The sequence below is a fragment of the Etheostoma cragini genome, chromosome 9 (assembly GCF_013103735.1).
Source record: "Etheostoma cragini isolate CJK2018 chromosome 9, CSU_Ecrag_1.0, whole genome shotgun sequence".
NCBI classification, from domain to species: domain Eukaryota; kingdom Metazoa; phylum Chordata; class Actinopteri; order Perciformes; family Percidae; genus Etheostoma; species Etheostoma cragini.
The window spans coordinates 13928046-13949035 of record NC_048415.1 but is presented as its reverse complement, the minus strand read 5'-3'; the positions used below and the strand labels follow the sequence as shown (position 1 = coordinate 13949035).

Sequence of the window (20990 nt, the reverse complement as noted above, 5' to 3'; positions counted from 1 at the left end):
ATCCTTATCAAGTTATAACTGTTGATTGGAAAGTCCACTTTTGACAGGTAATGCAATAACACAAAAACAATCCAAAGCACTTCAAATACTGAGGTTTATTTATCAAAACACCTTATAGAACAAAAGGCAATGACAGCTGAAGCGTGACAGAAAAAAAATTAAAAGTTTGGTCTCTAAAAAAATTCAAATTTAAGCAAAAAACTAAAACACTCTGACAGTGACAAATTAATAACTTTCACGGTTACAAATATCTAACAAACCAAGTTATTATAATATGAATGCGGCAATTCAGATGATAGAGCATTTGGACTAAATGAAATGTCAGATGTAGTACAGACAAATTTATGCATTCCTATCAATCCTAACGTCAATTTCTCTTCCATTCAGCCGATAGCCATTCATGGTCCGGCAGACGCGCTCGGCAGTTTCAGGGGTGTCGAAGCGAACCACACCACAGCCTTTGGACTTGCCGTTCTCCATCTTAATATCAGCATACTGAACCATGCCTGCGCAGGGAAGAACACCAATGTTAGAAGTCATCTTAAAATGTAAAATAGCAAGCAATAATTTGATATTTATAAAACTACTCTTACCGCATGTATTGAAGGTATCCTTCAGCATCTTCCAGTTGAAGTCGAATGGCAGCTGAAAAACAAAATTAATTCCAAATTGAATTCAACCATTCATAAGAAGGTACCGATCAAATTATTAAAGACCAACTACTCCGCAGATAAATACTTACATTTCTAACAAAGATCTGGCATCCCTTCCTGACATTGCCTCCCCCAGTTCCAGGCCCTCCAGCTCCTCCAAAGGAATTTCCACCAAATCCACGATCCATGTCAGCAGAGCGATCAAACTGACCACTAACACCTGCAGACCCCATCCGATCCATGCTAGTGCTCATGCGGTCGATGCCACCGGACGGGAAGCGGTCAATTCCTCCAGCTGAGCCAATGCGGTCGAAGCTGCTGGGCATTCTGTCGATCCCGGTGTTGCCAATGCGATCCATACCCATTGGGGAGCCAAAGTCCAGGCCAGAACCCATGCGATCCAAACCAGACGGGCCTAAGCGTTCAAACCCAGCTGGGCCGAGGCGGTCCATGCTGGAGCTCATACGGTCCAGGCCAGGTCCAAGCCTGTCCATACTGGGCCCCAGCCGGTCCATCCCGGAACCCATCCGGTCGAACCCAGAACCTAGTCTGTCCAGGTCAGACCCACGGTCCATCCTGTCCATGCCCATCCGGTCCATCCCTGCCATGCGGTCCATCCCGGTGCCCAGGCGGTCCATCCCAGTGTTCATGCGGTCCATACCGAGAGAGTTTCCTTTAAAAAAAAAAAAAAAATGAAATAAAGTTATTTCAAACATCTAAGCTGAAGTGAGCGTTACATCTACTGAGGCTTAACAGAGTAGTTAGAGGAATTTCAAACGAAATCCTTAAGAATACTAACCCATTCCTCTTTCAAAGGATTCTCCAAAATTATTGCGAGACATTCCCATTTCATTGCGCCCAAACTCCCTTTCAAAAGCACCACCAATCCCACGGTCCATCTCTGACAATGCAAGAGATTAAACCATTAGAAACATCCAGCAAAACGTGAAAGTCTTCCACGCTTGCTTTGGAGTGCTTAAAAAGGTCTTCTTACCGTTCATCCTGCCCATTCCCGAAGAACCAAAACGATCCATGTTGTTCATTCCTCCAAAGTTGTCCATTCCTAGTAAAGTGGAGAAGAGAGTCTTAATGTCAGAGGGCACAATCAGAGACAGGTGGACAGGCTATTTAGAGAAATCCAGTTCCTGATACCCTTGTCTGGGTGCATGATATATAAAATTGACAAATATTCCATTTTGCTATGGTCCGCTGTTAAGCCGTTTGAGACAGCATTTAAAACTTGTTAAAAATGTTTCTAGGAAACATTCTTTTAAAAGGCTTGAATTATACCTTGAGTTGTTGGAAAGACTTGAATGTATTACAGTTAACAACATGTGGATTTGCTGTAAATTCAGTAGTTGAGGTAAATACAGTAGGGGCTACTTTAAAATTTCAGTACATACCGCCTCCACCTCCACCTCCTCCCATACGTCCTCCCATGTTGCCAAAGCCCATTCCATCCATTCCTACAAGTGAGAAGAAGAATCATAAGCAACAAAGTCAATGGCGTCTAATAATTGAGAATAATATGAGCACGGTTTAAAGTGCTCATGTTATGCACATTTCCAGGGTCATAATTGTATTTAGAGGTGGAACCAGAATAGGTTTGTTTAATTTTCAGAAAACACCATGTATTTGTTGTACTGCACATTGTGTTGAGCTCTCTGTCTTAGCTACAGAGTGAGGTATCTCACTTCTGTCCCATCTTTGCCGTGAGTACCAAATGAACAGTAGGTTCTGCTAGCTCGTCAGTTGCATAGCATGAGGGAGTGCCATGCTAGCAGCTATGCGAGCATTATGACGTGTGTTACAAAGTGATGCATGTTTGTCACGGAAGTAAAGGCTGGACCACAATACAGCGGTTTGGAGGAGTTTGTGAACAGTGTTTTCTGCTAGAGAGTTCCTTTGTTCCTAAGTTCCTTTGGGGAGGACTTTAAGCTTTTTTGTTTTGTAAACCTATATAACACAATAAAAAGGAAAGGGGAAAGCATAATACGCACAGTTTAAAACAAAAACTGGAGCTAGTTACCTCCAGGGCCCATGTTGCCCATTCCTCCACCACCACCACCACCACCTCCTCCTCTATTGAGCTGGTTAGCATCAATGGGCTGGCCACCAGGTCCCAGGCCCAAACCAATACCACTCAGGCCACCTAGGCAGAGAAAATGGCTACAGTAAGACATTGCCTACACAGAAAATGGAGGTGTATGTAGAAAAAACAAAAGCTATGTGTATACTTACGGGGAAGAGCGGCAGCGGCAGCAGCAGCTCTGTCTGGTGGTCCAAAATCTTTGGGCAGGGACTTCTCATCCTGACAAAAAGCCAACAAATGCATTTAGACTATGCACTGGAATCAAAATGTGATCCAATGTACAGTGAGTGACCTTCAGGCAACATACCAGTTTGACGTGCATGACTCTGTTGAATAACAGCTGCCCATTAAACATAGCTGTGAAATCATTAAGGAAAGCATACCATAGACATTTTGAAAAGATGCGATTCTACTGAATAAACAGTTATGCATACACAAAGGGATCCCAAATCTACATGTTTCAAAAGGATACAGACAGCCTGGACTGCTTCAATGGGCATATCAAATGTAACGGTACCCATGCCTCTGCTTTTCCCATCCTTATCTTCCAGAATGTCAGCCCTTACCACCATGCCCGCCATGCTGAATACCTCTTTCAGCTTCTTCCAGCCCACTTTGTAGTCCAGCTGTAGGGAAGGAACAAGAATTACTTGTTTATCCACAGGTAAGCAAAAAGACCACACCATGTCCTTACAAACAAAAATACCACGTGATTAAATACCATCCGAACTCTAATGCTGAAACTATTAGTCAGAAAAGTTGTTTATTATTTAATAAAAATATTAATTGTTTGGGCAACAATTTTGAAAACGTATTTGCTGTAGGGCTGCACAATTATGGCCAAAATGATAATGAATATTTTGATCAATACTGAGATCACGATTATTTGTTGATTTTAACCAAAACATAATGTATTGTCACATAGGCTATATATAACTGCTTTCACATCCAAATTGTGCTCTTATGTTGAAGTTGTATGTTGTACATACATCCATACAGCTGCAACACATGTAAATTATCTGAAATAAATAGCCTAGGATATATTTAAAATAAAATATCTTTGAGAAAGCTCCATTTACTTTCAACAATAACTGATTAAGAGAGGTAGGGAGAGAGGGTTAGTGCGATGGACGTATATGCTACTCTCAGAGTGACGGCAGACTCATAATGAAGGGGTCTAGCACGGGTCAAACGGCGGGTCAGACGAAATGTCTGTATCATCACTGCGGTGCATTTTTATTAACTATGATATTCTGGCCACAGGTCACATTTCTCACCCAGGTCAAGCACTCTGTCTCAAACTCTATTATTCTACAAACTAAAGTTAGTTGCATTCAATAACTTCTGTGTTTTTTGACGTGGCCGCCGCAATAGCAGAGTTACCAGCGGAAACACTGGTACAAATACAGGTTGGCCTCATGCTTAAAATACAGCTGTGTTAATAATAATTAAAACTGTAGACAACTGTCAGAAGTGTGGAACGGCGCTCTTGCTGCTGTGTCTCTCCATGTTGCTGGGGAGCCGTGTGTGAGTTAATTGGGGGAGGGGCTGTGCGGAGAGGGTAGAGGAGAGATACGAACACAGGCACGGCTTTACAGAAGTAAATGGGTCACGTAACGCAACATTAAACCATACCGTTATAAACAACATTGCTTGGTTTGTGGAGAGGCAGCGGATGCGAGGACATTTGGTGCACCGGTGAGACCAAGAGGAAAAATGTTACTCGCACCCAAGAGCCCTGTGAGCTAACAGACACTAACTAGCACTGGTCACGGCTGTTGTCTGACAAACACAGACGGGACAAAATGTTGCGTTTACTGGTAAACTGGTAAACCTATATCCCGCTGCCATCTGTTGTGGATTTTCCATCAAGTTACTCTGTCCTCTGTGACTGTCTACTTCTAGAAACTAAGCTGTGCAGGAAACAACTGACTGGCACATGATCCAACAGGGGGTTTACGGAGCGGTAGATTGGCTTTGCAAAAAAAAAAAAACGAGCCTTCTAGGAACACAATGACTTATTTCAAATATCGCTCGATCACGCAAATTTGATTGTGGAAAGGCAAAATCGCGATTGTGAATACAGTATGATTAATTGCGCAGCACTAATTTGCTGCTTTACTTTTTTCACGTTGCTTAATTGGAGAAATTTGGTATTATTTGGATAGTAAAACAATGAGGAATAAAGAACTCCAGAAGCCTCACATTAGCCACAAAGACAGTGCTGCCAATCCTTCCAGCCTGGAGACCGTGGATGATCTCATTGGGGATGTTGGGGTTGTTCATCAGGCTAGGAGGAATGTTGACCATGGAGCCATTTGGCCCAGGGCCCATTCGATCCATGTTCATGCGATCCATTCCACCCATTCCGCCGTGGCCTCCCATTCCACCGTGGCCCCCCATTCCGCCGTGCCCCCCCATTCCTCCATGGCCCCCCATTCCTCCATGGCCTCCTGGAGGGCCTCCACCTTGAGCCTTGTTGATTTCTCTCTGAGCAATCACACCATCAGGGTCCTAATAAAAAGCATGAAACTATGACTCAGGAAAATCCACACGACATTTTGATCACATTGCTGCTTTCTGGTCAGTCTGGTTGTGGCATACCTCTTTCACTTTTAGGGGTCGTCCATTTAGGTTGTGCTTGTTGACCTTCTCCACTGCTTTCTTCATTAGCTCTTCAGTCCTAAACTCAACAACACTGACAGAAATATAGAGTACATCACATGAGAGGAATCAAACTTCTAGATCTTTAACATTGACACTGGTGCACATGGTTCCTTCCTTAACTTAAGCAGGATTGCAGCATTCAGTTTTGTCAATCTGAAGAAGCATTGAAGCAAACAATTGAAAAATGATAAATGGATAGACTACTTACGCACAACCCTTTGTTGATCAAAGACAACCAGAACAGGCCGCACCAAAAAGGGGTAAAGAATGATTTAAATTAGTAAAAGCAATGGTTAAAATACATGTTTAAATAGATAATATTCAAGAAAAAATAGAGAATGTCATGCACAATCACAAGTTCAACACCACACAAGCCTATCGCCTTGACCACAACTCAGCTTTCAAATAAAAATTACAATTTTAACAACTCATTTTATCCCAGTCACTAACACAATGCAGGCAAGTCTGGTGAATATTAAAATGTATCTTTCCCAACATCCAAAAGGGTAGGTAATCCACGGTGAAATAGGATTACTAAGGTAATGGACGTTTCCAGTAAAGCAGTTCTGCGTGAGTTATATTTAACAACCATCTAACAGCCTTGTAACAACCGCTTGCAGACTAGACCCCTTTAGTTCATTAGGAGCAAATCCAGCAACCAAAAAGGGAGATACTGCAATCCCACAGGATCGGCTACAAAGAAAGCTGAAGTCCTTTTATAATAGCATCAACCCTCGAGATGACCTCAAGTCAGTGCCACTGACGACACCAAATATATCACACGCCTCCGGCATGTCACCATCTCACACACTCCGCCAGGATTCTGAAGCTGAGCAATTCCCCAAACTGAAAATAAAGACACCAAAGCTGACAAACACAGGTTTGTCTAGGATTATTCATGTTTTATTTGTATGTATTTGCACTTACCCTCGATTTGCCTTCTGCGTCCATTAAGTGTTCCACGTACGTTACCTCACCCACTACAAATCAGATTCCAGAGACGACACACACCAAGGGGAGAGAAGCCGAGAGAACAATGGGGGTTTAGAGCAGACACAAGTAGGGCGGCCGGTGACAGTGAGCTCAGACTGCCAGTCCTGCGCCTTCCCCCAGCACCAGCACTATATGGTACAGGTCTACAAAAAGCAAGCTTGGGTCTTTTTTTTTTTAATAAAATAAGACTTCTTAGCCTGTCCTTGTTGGAATTCCGAAGCACCAAAAGCAATAGACTGAGGACAGCAACTGTTGAAATGGCCATCAGCCTGCCTATTTGGATATATTTCCATGAACACCACCTTTTCACCATTTCATTGCAAACCTGGGAATACTTGGTCAAATATCTCCATTTTAAAACATCAGGCCAATGCAGCAATACATTCGCCCATCAACTGAGGAAACCTACAGCTATACAAATTTACCATAATCTTAATGAAGGCAAGCTCTTAGTGGAAATAAACTAACTGCAAACATGTTCTTAAAAGTGGACCTGTTCCTTAAAAACGCACAATATCCAAATTTTGATTCAGCGGCGACCACAGCCACGCCTTCGATCCAGATCACGTGTCTGTTCAACGAATGGACATCAGTGACCAAACCTCTAGAGACAAGGGCAGTGCATAAGAAGTTGCTTCATTTTGTAGACCTGTACCCCAAAGAAATCCCCAACGCATAGCCGTGTTTGGCACAACATGGAGATCTGCTGAGAAAACATTTGCTTGTCAAGGTCACACCTAAAAGAGAAAATGTAATTTAACTCCACAGTCAGTTGTCATTAAACGGATACGAGGCACTCCTTCTGAATAAGGATTGTTCCCTTAACACATGCTTAATCTTCAAGTTAATGCCAATTTAGTGCATTACTTATAGTACATCTAACGCTTTCCAATACCCCATAACTACAAGTACTATCACATGAATAACAGCACATGTAAATCCATATTGTACATTTAAGAGACAATTTACGCCTAATCTCTGCTGAAATTTACTGCATCAAATCATTTCATTTAACAGGTCTTCCAAATGTTTTACTCATCTAGAAATCAGGAGAGCTTGTTTTTACTGTTAATTACATGTTGCATCTGAGAGCAACTTGTCCCTTGTTTCTGGGCAAACTCATTAAGTTTCAGCAATTTACTGTATGTTTTTTCATGAGAAAGAGCATCTCAATATGTCCCATGATCCTAAACCATTGGATTTTCACAATAATGGACTGGATTTTTCACAATAGTGGACCGGATTTACACATGTACAACCCCCACTTCACAAAAACCACAATAGGTTTTAGTAATCTCGATGAAGAATAAATGTTCAGTCTAACATCCAGGTTCACAGCACTTGTGCAAGTCTGCAGCAACTCCTTAGTTAACGGACAAATGAGAGGGACCTCGTCCAAAACTTTTGTTCCAGATAACTCACGAGATCTCAAGCAACATTGTACAACTTATGTTTCTGCACACATTTCCAAAAGCCCTCCAAAGCTTTAGTGGTCAAACAAAATGACCCTGGATGCTGCTTTTTTCATGTCAAAAACTGACTCAATCCCTTTTCTAAACACCTTACCTTTTTCTTTCATCAGGTCTTTGAGAGCTTGCCATTTGACATCATATGGAATGTTGCTGACAAAAACGCGATATCTTTTGTTCACGTTTCCATAAGGTTCGTAGCGGCCGCCTCCACCTCTTTTCTGGGGCCTCTCCTTCCTGCTTGCATTGGACTCATGCTTGGCTTTTCCATTCACTTCTCTGTAGAAGAGACCAATTAATAGTTAGTAAAACTGCTTTTATAAAGTGAGCCCAGAAAAGTACAGAATTAAGCACGATTTTGAGAAGTGTATTCACAAGCTAAACGGCAGATACCGAGGACGCAATATATTTACTCTAGACACATTTGCAGATGCAGGTTAATAACTAGCTGGGCTAAATAAAATTTAAAAACAGAAATGACAATTAAAAAAATGACAAATGGTATTATTTAGACGCATTTAGAATGGTCTGAACTATCAAGCAAATTGCACTTACGCCGCATGGCGAGGCCTCTCTTTGGACACAACCTTAGGCCTATATTACGTTAGTGCTGAATTAACGTCCATCGTTTGAACGTGTATGAATAAACTGCAAACGAATCAAAAAATGGAACCAAAGTTAATTGACAAAGTATCGTTAGCTAAGTAAACTGCTAACGTTTAGTTACTAACTAAATTACGAAAAATTGGTGGATTCTCCATGTAGCGGTAAATAGACGGGTCCCAAACACACCTAGCAGCAAATGAACGTATAAAGTTGGTTAAAACGACAAACTTTGCGGGCCTAAAAAAACTAATTGCCTCATAACAGCGATTCAACCAAGGGGCATTCATATTTTTTTACTAAAGACTACTCGAGATATTCCCTCGGATCTGAATCATTACGGCTAACTATGTAGCTAGCTAACGTTAGCTGGTGAGCACCAACAAAGAAACCTTGATGAATGGACTTACCCAGGCTGCTGCTGCAGGCCTGCTTTCTCGGCCACGTTAGTATTTTCGGCCTGCTCGGTGGACATCTTCTTGTGCAGTTTAGTGTCTTGCTAAATTATACTGTGTTATCGAAGACTAACTTCGTTGATAATAACAAGTCAATCGCTTTCAAAACGGACGTTAGTGAAACATAAAACTACGCCGATCACCTCTGCGACACCAGCTACGAAAATGGCGGAGAGAGTAGTGTGTGTGACCAGAAATAGGTTGCTCGGATTAAGGTTTAAACCACGGATAGAAGTTTCTACATCCGGTGTCAAAGTAAAGGTCACCACTGCACAAAATGGATTTTCATAATAACAGTGCCCGCTATAACTACGCTTCTATAGAATGCGGACAAATATACTAATTTAAACATTAAACTTGTGTCAAATAAATATGTATTTTGGTTGAATGTGTATTATTTATTAAGAAAACACCGTTGTAAATTTCACAATTTACGAATTGTTAATATCTCTTTTTTGCTGTTTTGAATGCCATGTGTACATTGTTTTGTAGGCCTACAACTACAATGCAATTGCGACAGCTTTGAGGTAAAACATAAGCCTTTTGTGTTAAATCATATGTTGGTTTGAATAAATAATCCAACCTAAATTGGGTCCCAGTGATTTTTAGAATGTATGTGGCTGAAGAGATGGGCACTTCAGCCATAGCCAGCTGAGGACGTACACATACATGACTCACAATATCAGACCAAATATTTAGCAGGTTTTGATGTTACTGCTCATTTTGTGTTTGATGTATTTTTAATATTTCACCAATGATACTTTGATTTGAATTTGAATCACATCACAATTTTTAAGTACATCTTTCTTTTGTAAATGCACCTCTGGTTTTGACATTTTTTGTACATAGTGCTGATGTACCTATTTTCTTTAAAAACAAAAGGCTAAGTTGTTTTAAATTTATTTGAAAGAAGAAGCTGCAATGCAACGCCAGACCTGACGGGGGCAAAAAACAATTATAGAGTGGATTAGTAGGCCAGCGACCCGGAAGTAGTAATGTCGGTTCAGTTGCTAGCTACTCACATAGCCTCAAAAATAGCTCGTGAATATTCTTAATAACTCTCTCTATAGCTTTCACGTATAGTAGACGCGTTTACCGTAATAATACAAAACAAATCGCTCAAAATTGTTGCTTGGTTGTATGCAGCTCTGTGTAAAGTTAACGTAGCTTACAAATGACAACGTTAGCCTTTAGCTAGTAGCGTAACATTCGTTTCAAAGTAACGTTACCGCACTGAAAATGCGCATGTGATTGAAAGATATTAACGTTTCACAGGTTGTGAGAAGGATTAATTAACAACATATTAAGTCATGTCTACTGGCGCTGATGTCCGGGATATTCTGGAGTTGACTGGAGGAGAAAATGACGGTCCCATCAGCAAGAAAGATCTCATTAACTCAGACAAGGTAAGGGATAATCATAAGATACCTATAAAACTGATTCATGTCCCATGTTAACTCAGCAAATTTGAACAGGCTGTGGGATTCAAAAACACCAAACCTTGCCCTTCCCACAGCAACACATTAGGAAGATTGTGTTGTTATTATATACTTATAGTATTACCAGTTTTCTTGAGACAAATAACCAATTTTGCATCACCTATCTTAGAAAAAAACGAAGAAGACAACAGAGACGCTGACCTTCAAGAGACCCGAGGGAATGCACCGAGAGGTCTATGCTCTGCTCTATTCAGATAAAAAGTATGGGCTCCTTTTAACTTTGTCTTAAATTTGTGTACTGGGGGGTTACCCTAAATGTTTGGATTCAAGTCCTGTGTGTCTGTCATAACTTCTTTACTTAACCTAAAGCTATGAAGTTGCATGAGGAGGGGATCGGAATGAAAGTGAGAAGTGTGGGCGTTTAGTCTTCATCATACTTTCAGAAAAAGAAGACAAAAAAGTAAAATAGTTGCCTTCTTTTTTAGTGTGTGAATCAGAAATTAAGACCAATGAAGGCCTAGCGAGTGTCATGTTCACTCAGTTGAAAGTTAATGTTAAAGCCTAACTAAAGGGAGTGCTTGTTCATTTGCTATTGTGTAGCTTGTATTGTATGATGCCTGTGCTAGTCATATTCAAGGCTAACAATTGGTATTGTAAATGTCTGCCCTTGGCCTCTATGATCTTGCAAACCTCAAGGGTGCCTGTTTTTGTCATTTATATATGCTGCATATCCTAATTGAGCTGGTTCAATAACAAAATAGGTAAAGCAGGTTGTCATTATATTTTGCGCCCTTGCTCTAACAAAATTTCTTTTTTTTTACCTGTTAATCCCTCAGAGATGCACCCCCTTTGCTGCCTAGTGATACTACTCAGGGCTACAGGACAGTTAAAGCCAAGCTGGGCTGTAAAAAGGTGCGACCCTGGAAGTGGATGCCCTTTACCAATCCAGCTCGCAGGGATGGGGCTATATTCCACCACTGGAGACGTGTGGCAGAGGAGGGCAAGGACTACCCTTTTGCCCGCTTCAGCAAGGTAGGGGTGACTACAGTCTCCTCTTTAGTCTAACCACTTACTCCAGACTACTTCAGACTACTATTTAGACTAAAAATCACTCCACATTTTGTATTGTTCAATGGTGTTACCATGTTTAAATTACTGTGTAGAGGTTTGGGGGAACACATGTCAAAATTCATTGAAATCTTTAATTATAGAGTTCATAACAGTGGATATTTAGAACACACCAACAAATTATTTTTACAGTCTAAAGCATTACGATTATTTGACGTATTCAAATTTCAAACAGCAGTAAATATGTTCAAAGCAAGAAACAATTTATTGCCTGGCAAAATAAAGAAAAGATTTTCTGAAAGAAAGGGGGGCTACGACTTAAGGGGAAAAGCAAATTTTAAGACTCCTAGTTTCCGAACGTCAAGAGTTTCTGTTTATCTGTCAGTGGCACTAAATTGTGGAATAAACTAAATAATGATTTAAAGCAATGTCCAAAGATATTCCAATTCAAACAGATGTTTAAATAAATTATATTCCAGAGATACAGAGAAACACAGTGTAATGTTTAACCTGGGCTCATATTGAATATATTGAACAATTTATAGTATGTGTTTACACATTGTTGTGCATGAGTAAATATATCAATGGGAATAGAACTTTTGAATATATATTTTCATTGATTATAGATTTATTATCCTTGTAGACTTATTATTTTTGTAGTTATTAATTTAATTAACAGGGTAAAAAGGGTAGTAAGGGGTACAAGTATATAAGTTTTACTTCTGCCTACTCCTTTTTGCATGTCTAAATAGATTTTTAAGTACCGGAAATAAGGGAGTTTAATTTTTTTCTTTTTTTTCTTACTGTTACATACTGTTTTTCTAATGTTTTATTTTATTTACATGTTCAAAATAAAGTTATCTACTAATCCATACAAACACAAAGAATGTTTACCGCTACCCATGCCTTTTTATTTATATAGTGCTTTTTAGAACACTCAATGACACTTTAAAAAGTATTTTCCATTATTCAACCTCATTCGCTGGATTCTCTCTGTTCTCTTTGTCTGCCCTCATAGACAGTGCAGGTACCAGTGTACTCTGAGCAGGAGTACCAGATGCATCTCCATGACGATGGCTGGACTAAAGCAGAGACAGACCACCTGTTTGACCTGTGCAAGCGCTTTGACCTGCGCTTTGTAGTTGTCCATGACCGTTATGACCACCAGCAATACAGAGTAATTACTCACTTATACACAACACTCCCTTTCAATTTAATCTCAGGATATAACGCAGAAGTCATAATGCTGCATATTAAAACTCATATTTGTTTTGAAATGACCATGTATGTTTGTCAGAAACGTTCTGTGGAGGACCTGAAAGAACGATATTATACCATTTGTGGTAAGCTGACCAAGGTGCGTGCAGCTACAGGGATGGAGCCCAAGATCTACATCTTTGATGCTGGCCATGAAAGGCGCCGTAAAGAGCAACTGGACAAGCTCTTTAATCGCACACCTGAACAAGTTTGTACCTTTTGTAGTTTCATTTGGATTATGTTATGTTGTAAGCACATTGTGAGCAACTATGCTCCAAAGGAAAATTCCTCGTATGTGTCTTCATACCTGGTCAATAAAGCTGATTCTGATTCTGATCCTGATTCTAATGCTTGTTAGATATTTGCCAGCCTTGTGAATAGTAAGATCACACTTCTCTTGTTTTTCCTGCAGGTGGCAGAAGAGGAATATCTTATTCAGGAGCTAAGGAAGATTGAGACAAGAAAGAGAGAGCGGGAGAAGAAGGCCCAGGATCTGCAGAAACTCATTAAAGCAGCTGACACAAACACAGAGTTAAGGCGAGCAGAAAAGAGAGTTTCCAAGAAGAAACTACCACAAAAAAGAGAGACAGAAAAACCGGTATGATATGCACCCATACAAATGAGCAAACTAAAGCACAAGCCAACCATTCATACTTGAGACTTTTTTACCAGCAAACTTGAGCATCATTAGAGGGGAAAAAAACCTTACTTACATAGTTTTATTTATTAACTTGGCACATCTGTCAACCTTATGATAGTGCTTATTCAAAGCTGCAGTATACTGAAATAGGAAAATTAAGATTGTGCTCAGTCTCAATATTTTTTATTTCTTAAATGATTTCAAAGGAGTCGCTTTGTCTTTAAAGAAACTTAAACGGGCTCTTGTGTCTCCGTTTGTGAAGTGAATCCCATAATAATTATCTAAATATTTTCTGTACAATGTTCAGAGGGGTGTCATATCTTGTTTTATTTGTTTTTCTTTAGGCTGTTCCAGAAACAGCAGGCATCAAGTTCCCTGACTTCAAATCAGCGGGAGTCACACTGCGCAGTCAGAGGGTGAGTATAGTTGGATCATACTAAGGTATTAAAACTACAAGTAGTATTCGGAAACACATCTGCAACGTAAAACTGCCCTATGGCTCTCAAACACCAGTGAGGAAATTAAAAGATCAATCTTAAACAAAGAACAAACCTGCAAACTATGGTAGTTATAAATAATCCCAAATTTTAAGAATTTATATGTATTAATACTGTACTGACATTATCCATCAATTAAGTTTTATTTATACCACTATTAATATCGAAATTTTAGCGAAGCTTGACCCGGCTGTTGATGTATGTGAGAAACCAGAATGCTAGCTATCTCTCATTAGCACTGTGATGATTAATTCTGTTAGTGAATTGCTAATATCTTTAAAACCTAGCAAGGGGGCTCTTATTCATCTTCAAGACTGATGAGGAGCTGCCGCTCTCTATGGGAAATACATTAGCATGGCTAAAGGAGTGGAGTACCCCTCTAGTACCCCTCTATCTAATCAGTCAGACAGAGTTCAGTGGATAAAGACATTTTGATCTGGCCTGCTGAAGTGCATTTCATACGAATTAAAAGCACTGGGGTGGAGCTGTTTATCCTAATATCACCGGCACCTTAAATCACACCCTTGCGTGTGTTGGCGTGTGTGTCTCTCTGTGTGTTATGATTCAGATGAAACTGCCAAGCTCTGTAGGCCAGAAGAAGATCAAGGCCATTGAGCAGATCCTGCTAGACCAAGGAGTGGGTAAGTGTGAATAAACATTATCAATCTGCTAACATTTCTAAGTTTAACATTTTGAACTCTCCTCTGCAACAGACTTATGCAGAAAAACACACTGCATGCGGAAGCAGAGCTATTTTCATTTTGGCGGCCGTTCTTATCCAATCTGTCCGGCCTCACCGATTGTGATCAGGCGCGGAGCGGCCGCGCCGGCCTGCATACTACAGCAACCATTTAGACATTTCCTCTATTTCTTCTGCGGACGCGAATTAATGTGTAAAGCCAAGCAGGTAATACAGGAAGGCCACAGTGCAGCTATTTACTTTTCTCCAAAAGGCATCAACTGACAGATCAGATATTCATATAATATGTCACAAAAAGTTAGATTTTATTTCCATCATTTACACTTTTAACATAACAGATAACAAAACAATGGCGTTTGCAAAAGTTTGGGCACCCTGCAGAGTTAATACCTTGCACTGCCCCCTTTGGCAAGTATCACAGCTTGGAAACGCTTCTTGTAGCCGGCCAAGAGTCTTTCAATTCTTGTTTGAAGTATCTTCGCCCATTCTTCCTTCCAAAAGTCTTCCAGTGCTTTGAGATTTCTGGGCTTTCTGTCCCGCACTGCTCTTTTAAGGTCTAGCCATAGATTTTCAATTATGTTGAGGTCAGGAGATTGTGAAGGCCATGGCAAAACCTTCAGTTTACGCCTCTTGATGTAATCCACTGTGGATTTTGAGGTGTGTTTAGGCTCATTATCCGTTTGTAGAACCCATCCTCTCTTTAACTTCAGCTTTTTTACAGATGGCATAAAGTTAGCATCCAAAATTTGCTGAAATTTTCTTGAATCCATTTTTCCTCCTACTTGTGAAATGTTCCCTGGGCCACTGGCTGCAATACAACCCCAAAGCATGCTTGATCCCCCCAGGCTTAACAGTTGGACAGAGGTTGTTTTGATTCAATTCTGCACCCTTTCTTCCCCAAACGTACCATTGCTCATTCTGGCCAAAAAGTTCTATTTTAACCTCATCAATCCATAGAACTTGTTTTCACCATGCATCAAGCTTGTCTATATGTTCATTTGCAAACTTCAAATGCAGATTTTTGTGGTGGGGATGTAGAAGAGATTTTCTTCAGATGACTCTTCCATGAAGACCATATCTGTACAAGTATCCCCTTTTAGTGGAAGGGTGTACCACAACTCCAGTGTCTGCCAGGTCTTTCTGGATGGATCGTGGGTTTTGACCTGCTTTTCTCACAATCCTGCGAGCTGTTCTGTCTAATATTTTTCTTGGTTTTCCTGATTTTGACCTTTGAGCCCCACTGTACACTCGAGAGTGCTTTGTGACCGGTGCAGAAAAATGCGTGTCTGGTATAAACAGTCAGGCGCCCGATTAGGCACTAATCTATGCTTAGTGGCCCTTTCGCGTGCGGGGTGTTTCCGGCGTTAAAATACAAGGATCCTAAATTAGGTATTTGGTGGTCTTGGTTTGAATAACAACCGTTTTCAAGAGGTCATCTCCTCATTTTTAAGTTATCAGTTGTTTGATTACATTGGAGGGTTTTAAAAACAAAGCTTCTATGGTAATACCATACTAAGGATACTAACTACATCTGCTAAGCTAGGCTATCAAGGCTTTTGGAAACAACAATTTACATCTAAACTGCATACTTAATCAAAATCCCTGTATCAAACAGTTTGGGACCAATACATGCAACGGTTACACCATCGTCTAGGTTTGTGTTGTTTTTCATTAAAGTGCTTTAATCTTATTTCTAATCATCTTTACCTTTGTGTCTGTCTGTGGATCTAGATCTTAACCCCATGCCCACAGAGGAGATTGTTCAGATGTTTAATGAACTGCGTAGCGACTTAGTGCTGCTGTATGAGCTGAAGCAGGCCCACAGCAATTGTGAATACGAACAACAGATGCTGCGTCATCGCTATGAGGCCCTTCTGAAGGCCGGCAGCGGAGGCGGGTTTGGTGGAACTATAGGGGCTGGACCCCCAGCCTCAACACAGGTTGGAGAAGTCAATGCCACCAACAGCACTACAGCATCCACCCCAGGGGGTGAAGCTCCGCCCTGGCCCAGTGCAGATGACATCAAGGTGGAAGCCAAGGAACAAATCATTGATGTTGTAGGAGCACCACTTACCCCCAACTCAGTAAGTCTGTTTACCATTCCCCCAAACCCCCGAACCGTTACCAAAAATGGACTGATTCTATCTTTTCTGTTTTTAAGTATTTAGGACAAAGTCCTGGTAAAAAAGTCTTTAGAGGTCAAGTCTCATCTGTATGAGATGTGACTTGCGAGTCAAAAAGCCAGTTTTTCCTGTCTGTCAGTGCTTAGTACGAAAATAGTGTAATGGCCAAAATCACACCAACTATTTATTTGTTAATGAAAAACGAGAGATTTTATGTCCAGTAAGTAATAAATCACAGCATCTGTATGTGTCAAATACAATTCAAGAAAACACTCCAAACAAAGTATTACAGTGCATACCTTAACAGATGTTGACTTAAGTTAAGTTTTTTTTTTTGTAACATTATAACTAATTGCCATGATTAACAAATTCTGTACTAATTCACAATTTGAAGGCAGTTAAGGCAATGGCCACTCAAATGTATGTTTATTACATTTCTTACAGTGAATGTTGTGTGCTGTCTGTGATGATGGCATGACTTTCATTTTGAATGTCTGAAGAATATAGATTTATAGGATAGAAAGTAACATCAGATTCTTAAATTGGTATTACAAAGATTAGTTTAGCTTGAGGAGCACGCAGGCTTGTGACATAATGGACAAAACAATATAACTAAATGAAAGGCCGTTGAATGCACACACACAACTTAAATAATTAGATTCAGCTTAAGTTTTAATAGTTAGATTGCACCCAGCGCATGCACTGTTAGATATGGATGACGGGTATGTTTTCAGTCTTGTCAAACGGTCTTTTCAGAAGTTAAGATCATTTAGATACATTTAATGGCAATGTTTTGGTACTAGACCATTAGGCAAAATGTTGGCATTTTCATTAGCATTTTGCCTAATGAAGGTCTAGTACCGAAACAATGCCATTAATTTATGTTATGTGTTTATGTATTTGTAAGGTAGACAGTGTGCAAGTGTTTGAAAATATGACAATCCTGTGGATAATTAAACAGCATTCATTATTTATGGCCAGCTTGCTCTAGAAATGCCCATTGATTGTAAACTGGTTAAATACTCTAATGCCTGTTAGGAATGCAGAATGAGGAGGAAACCCCTGCTAGACCGTGATGTGATTGTTTGGTTTGTCACATTGCAGCGCAAACGGAGAGAGTCAGCATCCAGCTCGTCTTCGGTAAAAAAGGTGAAGAAGCCTTGATGAGCACCAGCTGGTACACGGTGGGGGACAAAGGACCGTGTAAGTTACTCGGGTCGTGGCGGAGATGACCACAAGTTTTATGGTTGGACAAGAGGGACACGCGAGCAGGACACAACATTACGTAGAAGCACCACTGACGAGACACACACACACACACACACACACACACACACACACACACACACACACACACACACACACACACACACACACACACACACACACACACACACACACATCTCCCAACAAGACCTCTCCAACTCCTCCCCATCTGGGCTGCCCAGCATCTTTGTGACAAAGGCAACAACTGAGTGACATTTCATTCCATTACTTCTCGTCTCCCTTCCTCCACCATTGCTCAGCCTTAGATGAGGCAAGATCAACTGTAAATTGCCAGGCCGAGCTAATCAGGACATGGCGAAGAAGGTGGGAATGACTGGGTAATTGAAATGAATTGGAATGAAAGAAGAGACTCTGAGAGTGGGAGGACCTTGAGCTGCAATGCTCATTTGACCCATCTGAGGTTTTTCCCTAGGCTAATCATGCCATAGTGTTTACTGGAAATGTGTTTTTGTGTTAGCCTGTAGTAACCCCTGTAGCAACCCACAGTGTGTCTTGCTTTCTCTCTGATGGACAGTGGTTCCATCCGCTGTCCATGCTCATTTTTGACCTAATGGGGCTGAGTTGTGTTGTTTGTCCTCGGGTGACCTTGAAGATGCTTTAGTCAATGATTCAATAAACCTCATTGTTGTTTTGCCTACTGCGTGTTATGCATGTTTATGCTATAGTAGTCCCTCTCACCTTCCAAGTGCTCTTTCTCAGATGAGATTGTAACTTGAAGGTAATTAGTGTTGAATACACATTTGCCAGGGAAATTGTGGGATCAAGACATTCTTACCTTACCTGACATTTAAGTTAAGTGACAACTAATGGCTTCATTAATATGATAATTAAAGCAGTGATCATTCTTAGGTTGGCACAGGCTCTGAAACTTCATTAGGTTCCCTCCCCATAATATTGCTAATTGCATGTCAATTATATCGTTTAGTCTACTTAGACAGCCATTTGTATGCAAATTTTGTCCAGAAGAGGAGAGACGTGATCTGGACTGTGTATTTATTTATCTGTAAAGATGTTTACTTTGCAAAAATGCAAGGATTTCAGCTACTGCAGTGTAACATTTCCTGGGTTCTTTTCATGGTCCTCAACACATCTCTCGGTCTATAACCAAAAAACATTTATTTGGGCACTTCTAATGGTTTTTGGATCACAAATGAAGTTGTTGAACGTATGATCCTAACTTAATATCTAAGTGCAATTTTGTCAAATAATTTATTCGAAAGCAGGAAACTAGTACAACTTTTTATTAAAAGTACCAGTATCTGGTAAAGTCGTGATCCTCTTCAGAAACCGTCCTTCGTGACTGTCATATGTGAAATCACTCTACAACATTCAGTGGAGGCTGCATCATCCCTACAATCAAAACATCTTCATTTACTTCTCTAAAAAGCTCCTTAAAGTTACAGGGATAAACCCATCCATACACTGTAGGCCGTTTGATTGAGAGAGAGAGAGGAAAAGAGTGAGAGAAGGCAAGTAAACATGGGTAAAATGGATTCCCCGTGTCTATATTTCATGTTGAAAATTGGCTCATAAATCCAGTGGTTTGATCTATGGAACCTGTCGTTGCTTGAAAAAAACCTCCGTAAATGTGTAATTTCTCCCTTGACAGAACACAGCCGAAAGGCTATCTTTCTTTTGCTTCCTCCTCCCCCCCTCCCCTTTCTCTCTGTCTTTCATTCTCCCTCCCTCTCTCTACTGGCCTGGTGTTGGATTAATGCTCTGCTCTCTTCCCCTCTCTCCTTTCATGCTCCTCTGATATCTTCTTTTCATCACCACTCATCCATTTATCAGCCCTGGAGCTTCTCTGTCCCTCTCTTATCTCTCAATATTTAAACCTATCTTAAGTTGCATGGCAGGTATCTTATAAGAAAGGCTTCAAGAAAGTGGAGGTTATTAATAAATACTAGTCTAAATTGAAAATAGGTGGGCAGGGATGCATCACCAGCCACATGTGAATGATAAAGACCTCCAGCAGGTATGATCTAGCTCAATCTGCCAGGAGCTCCGTCCCGGCTACAGTGTACGTTCTGCAACGCTTATGTGAAAAGCATGAGGCAGAACACCACGGCGGAGTGTCTTATAATGTGGTTGTGATGGCATTGAGATGGGATCTCTTTATCAAGGACAGGCTGAGGCTTTAATCACGGCCTAAGAGGTGCGCTGGCTGTTTATCATAATTGAACTGTATCCAGGCTAATCGCTGGCATACGTCACTGTCGAGGGGTCGCTCGGCCGCACCACCGGCGATGCTGGTGGTGGTGATTGAACACACAGTTAAGAGAAAAGATGTGTACTGAGGCACATAAGGCAGAAAGAGGCAGGTAATAGCAGATGTGATAGAACCCTGTTCAAATACATCACACCTTGAGGTAATCGCTGATGTGACAATGATTAGATTGTCAATGCCTGTGTGGCACACTGCTTTATACCCATCATGTCGCATACAATCACTGATTACTACAAGGGAAGGAGGCAGGAATGGTTTAAAACAAGCATCCTGGACAGGGCAGGATAATTTCTTTCCTAAGCTCGGGACTGAGCACTTACTATATGGGCCATTGCAAATGTCCAAAACAGACTTTCACCTCCATGCCCCTCTCTCATCTCCATGTTTCTCACTTTTACCTCCTCCTACTGAGGTCACCTTGAGGGAGAAAACTTTTAATCATTGTTCCACATCAAATTTACCTGTGTCCTTTGGGACACTGAGCTGCAACAAAGGGGAGGGGATACAAAACCGCAGGGCTGGACAGTGGAAGATATTTCCACTGGATTTTTTTTTTTTCCTGGTGGGGGAAGGCCTGCTACAACACAAACCCAATCACTGGCACGAAGCAGTGCTTACAGCTAGGCATTAACCCCACTGTCCACTCTCCACATTAAAGCCCCGGGGAGGCAGGAGAGAGTGGAGTGGAGTAGAGCGGACTAAATCTAGACTTCCTATTTCCCAGTACTGTGCTGCTCTTGGGAACTTCTCCGCTCAGGTGGTGTTGTCCGTCAAGGTGTCCTACCTTGAAAAGAAGGAACTGCATCTGACGGTGGTTGTG

General features: G+C 40.9%; 2 protein-coding genes across 10 annotated transcripts; one reads left to right on the top strand and one right to left on the bottom strand.

The window, feature by feature from the left end:
* Positions 1-80: 80 nt before the first annotated feature.
* hnrnpm (heterogeneous nuclear ribonucleoprotein M) lies at positions 81-9156 on the bottom strand. Of its 8 annotated transcripts, none has more exons than XM_034881901.1 (17): positions 8888-9156; positions 7972-8153; positions 6340-6392; positions 5621-5628; positions 5350-5443; positions 5164-5259; positions 4951-5118; positions 3218-3371; positions 3053-3102; positions 2895-2964; positions 2683-2805; positions 2057-2119; positions 1648-1716; positions 1453-1554; positions 743-1326; positions 594-645; positions 81-506 (listed from the first exon to the last, which is right to left on the bottom strand). In XM_034881901.1, the coding sequence occupies exons 1-17, from the start codon at positions 8950-8952 to the stop codon at positions 343-345; spliced, it is 2097 nt and encodes a 698-aa protein (XP_034737792.1). In that variant the 5' UTR covers positions 8953-9156; the 3' UTR covers positions 81-342. The 8 variants fall into 8 exon arrangements, with proteins under 8 accessions (XP_034737792.1, XP_034737793.1, XP_034737794.1 ...); XM_034881902.1 differs by having other exon boundaries at positions 4951-5136; positions 5182-5259; XM_034881903.1 differs by having other exon boundaries at positions 5182-5259.
* Positions 9157-9896: 740 nt separating this feature from the next.
* dmap1 (DNA methyltransferase 1 associated protein 1) lies at positions 9897-18577 on the top strand. Of its 2 annotated transcripts, XM_034881945.1 has the most exons (11): positions 9897-10338; positions 10541-10632; positions 11208-11403; positions 12458-12616; positions 12737-12904; positions 13109-13294; positions 13681-13752; positions 14402-14474; positions 16265-16617; positions 17761-17836; positions 17879-18577. In XM_034881945.1, exons 1-10 carry the CDS (start codon positions 10243-10245, stop codon positions 17818-17820), a joined length of 1455 nt encoding a protein of 484 aa, XP_034737836.1. In that variant the 5' UTR covers positions 9897-10242; the 3' UTR covers positions 17821-17836; positions 17879-18577. The 2 variants fall into 2 exon arrangements, with proteins under 2 accessions (XP_034737836.1, XP_034737834.1); XM_034881943.1 differs by having other exon boundaries at positions 17761-18577.
* Positions 18578-20990: the final 2413 nt, after the last annotated feature.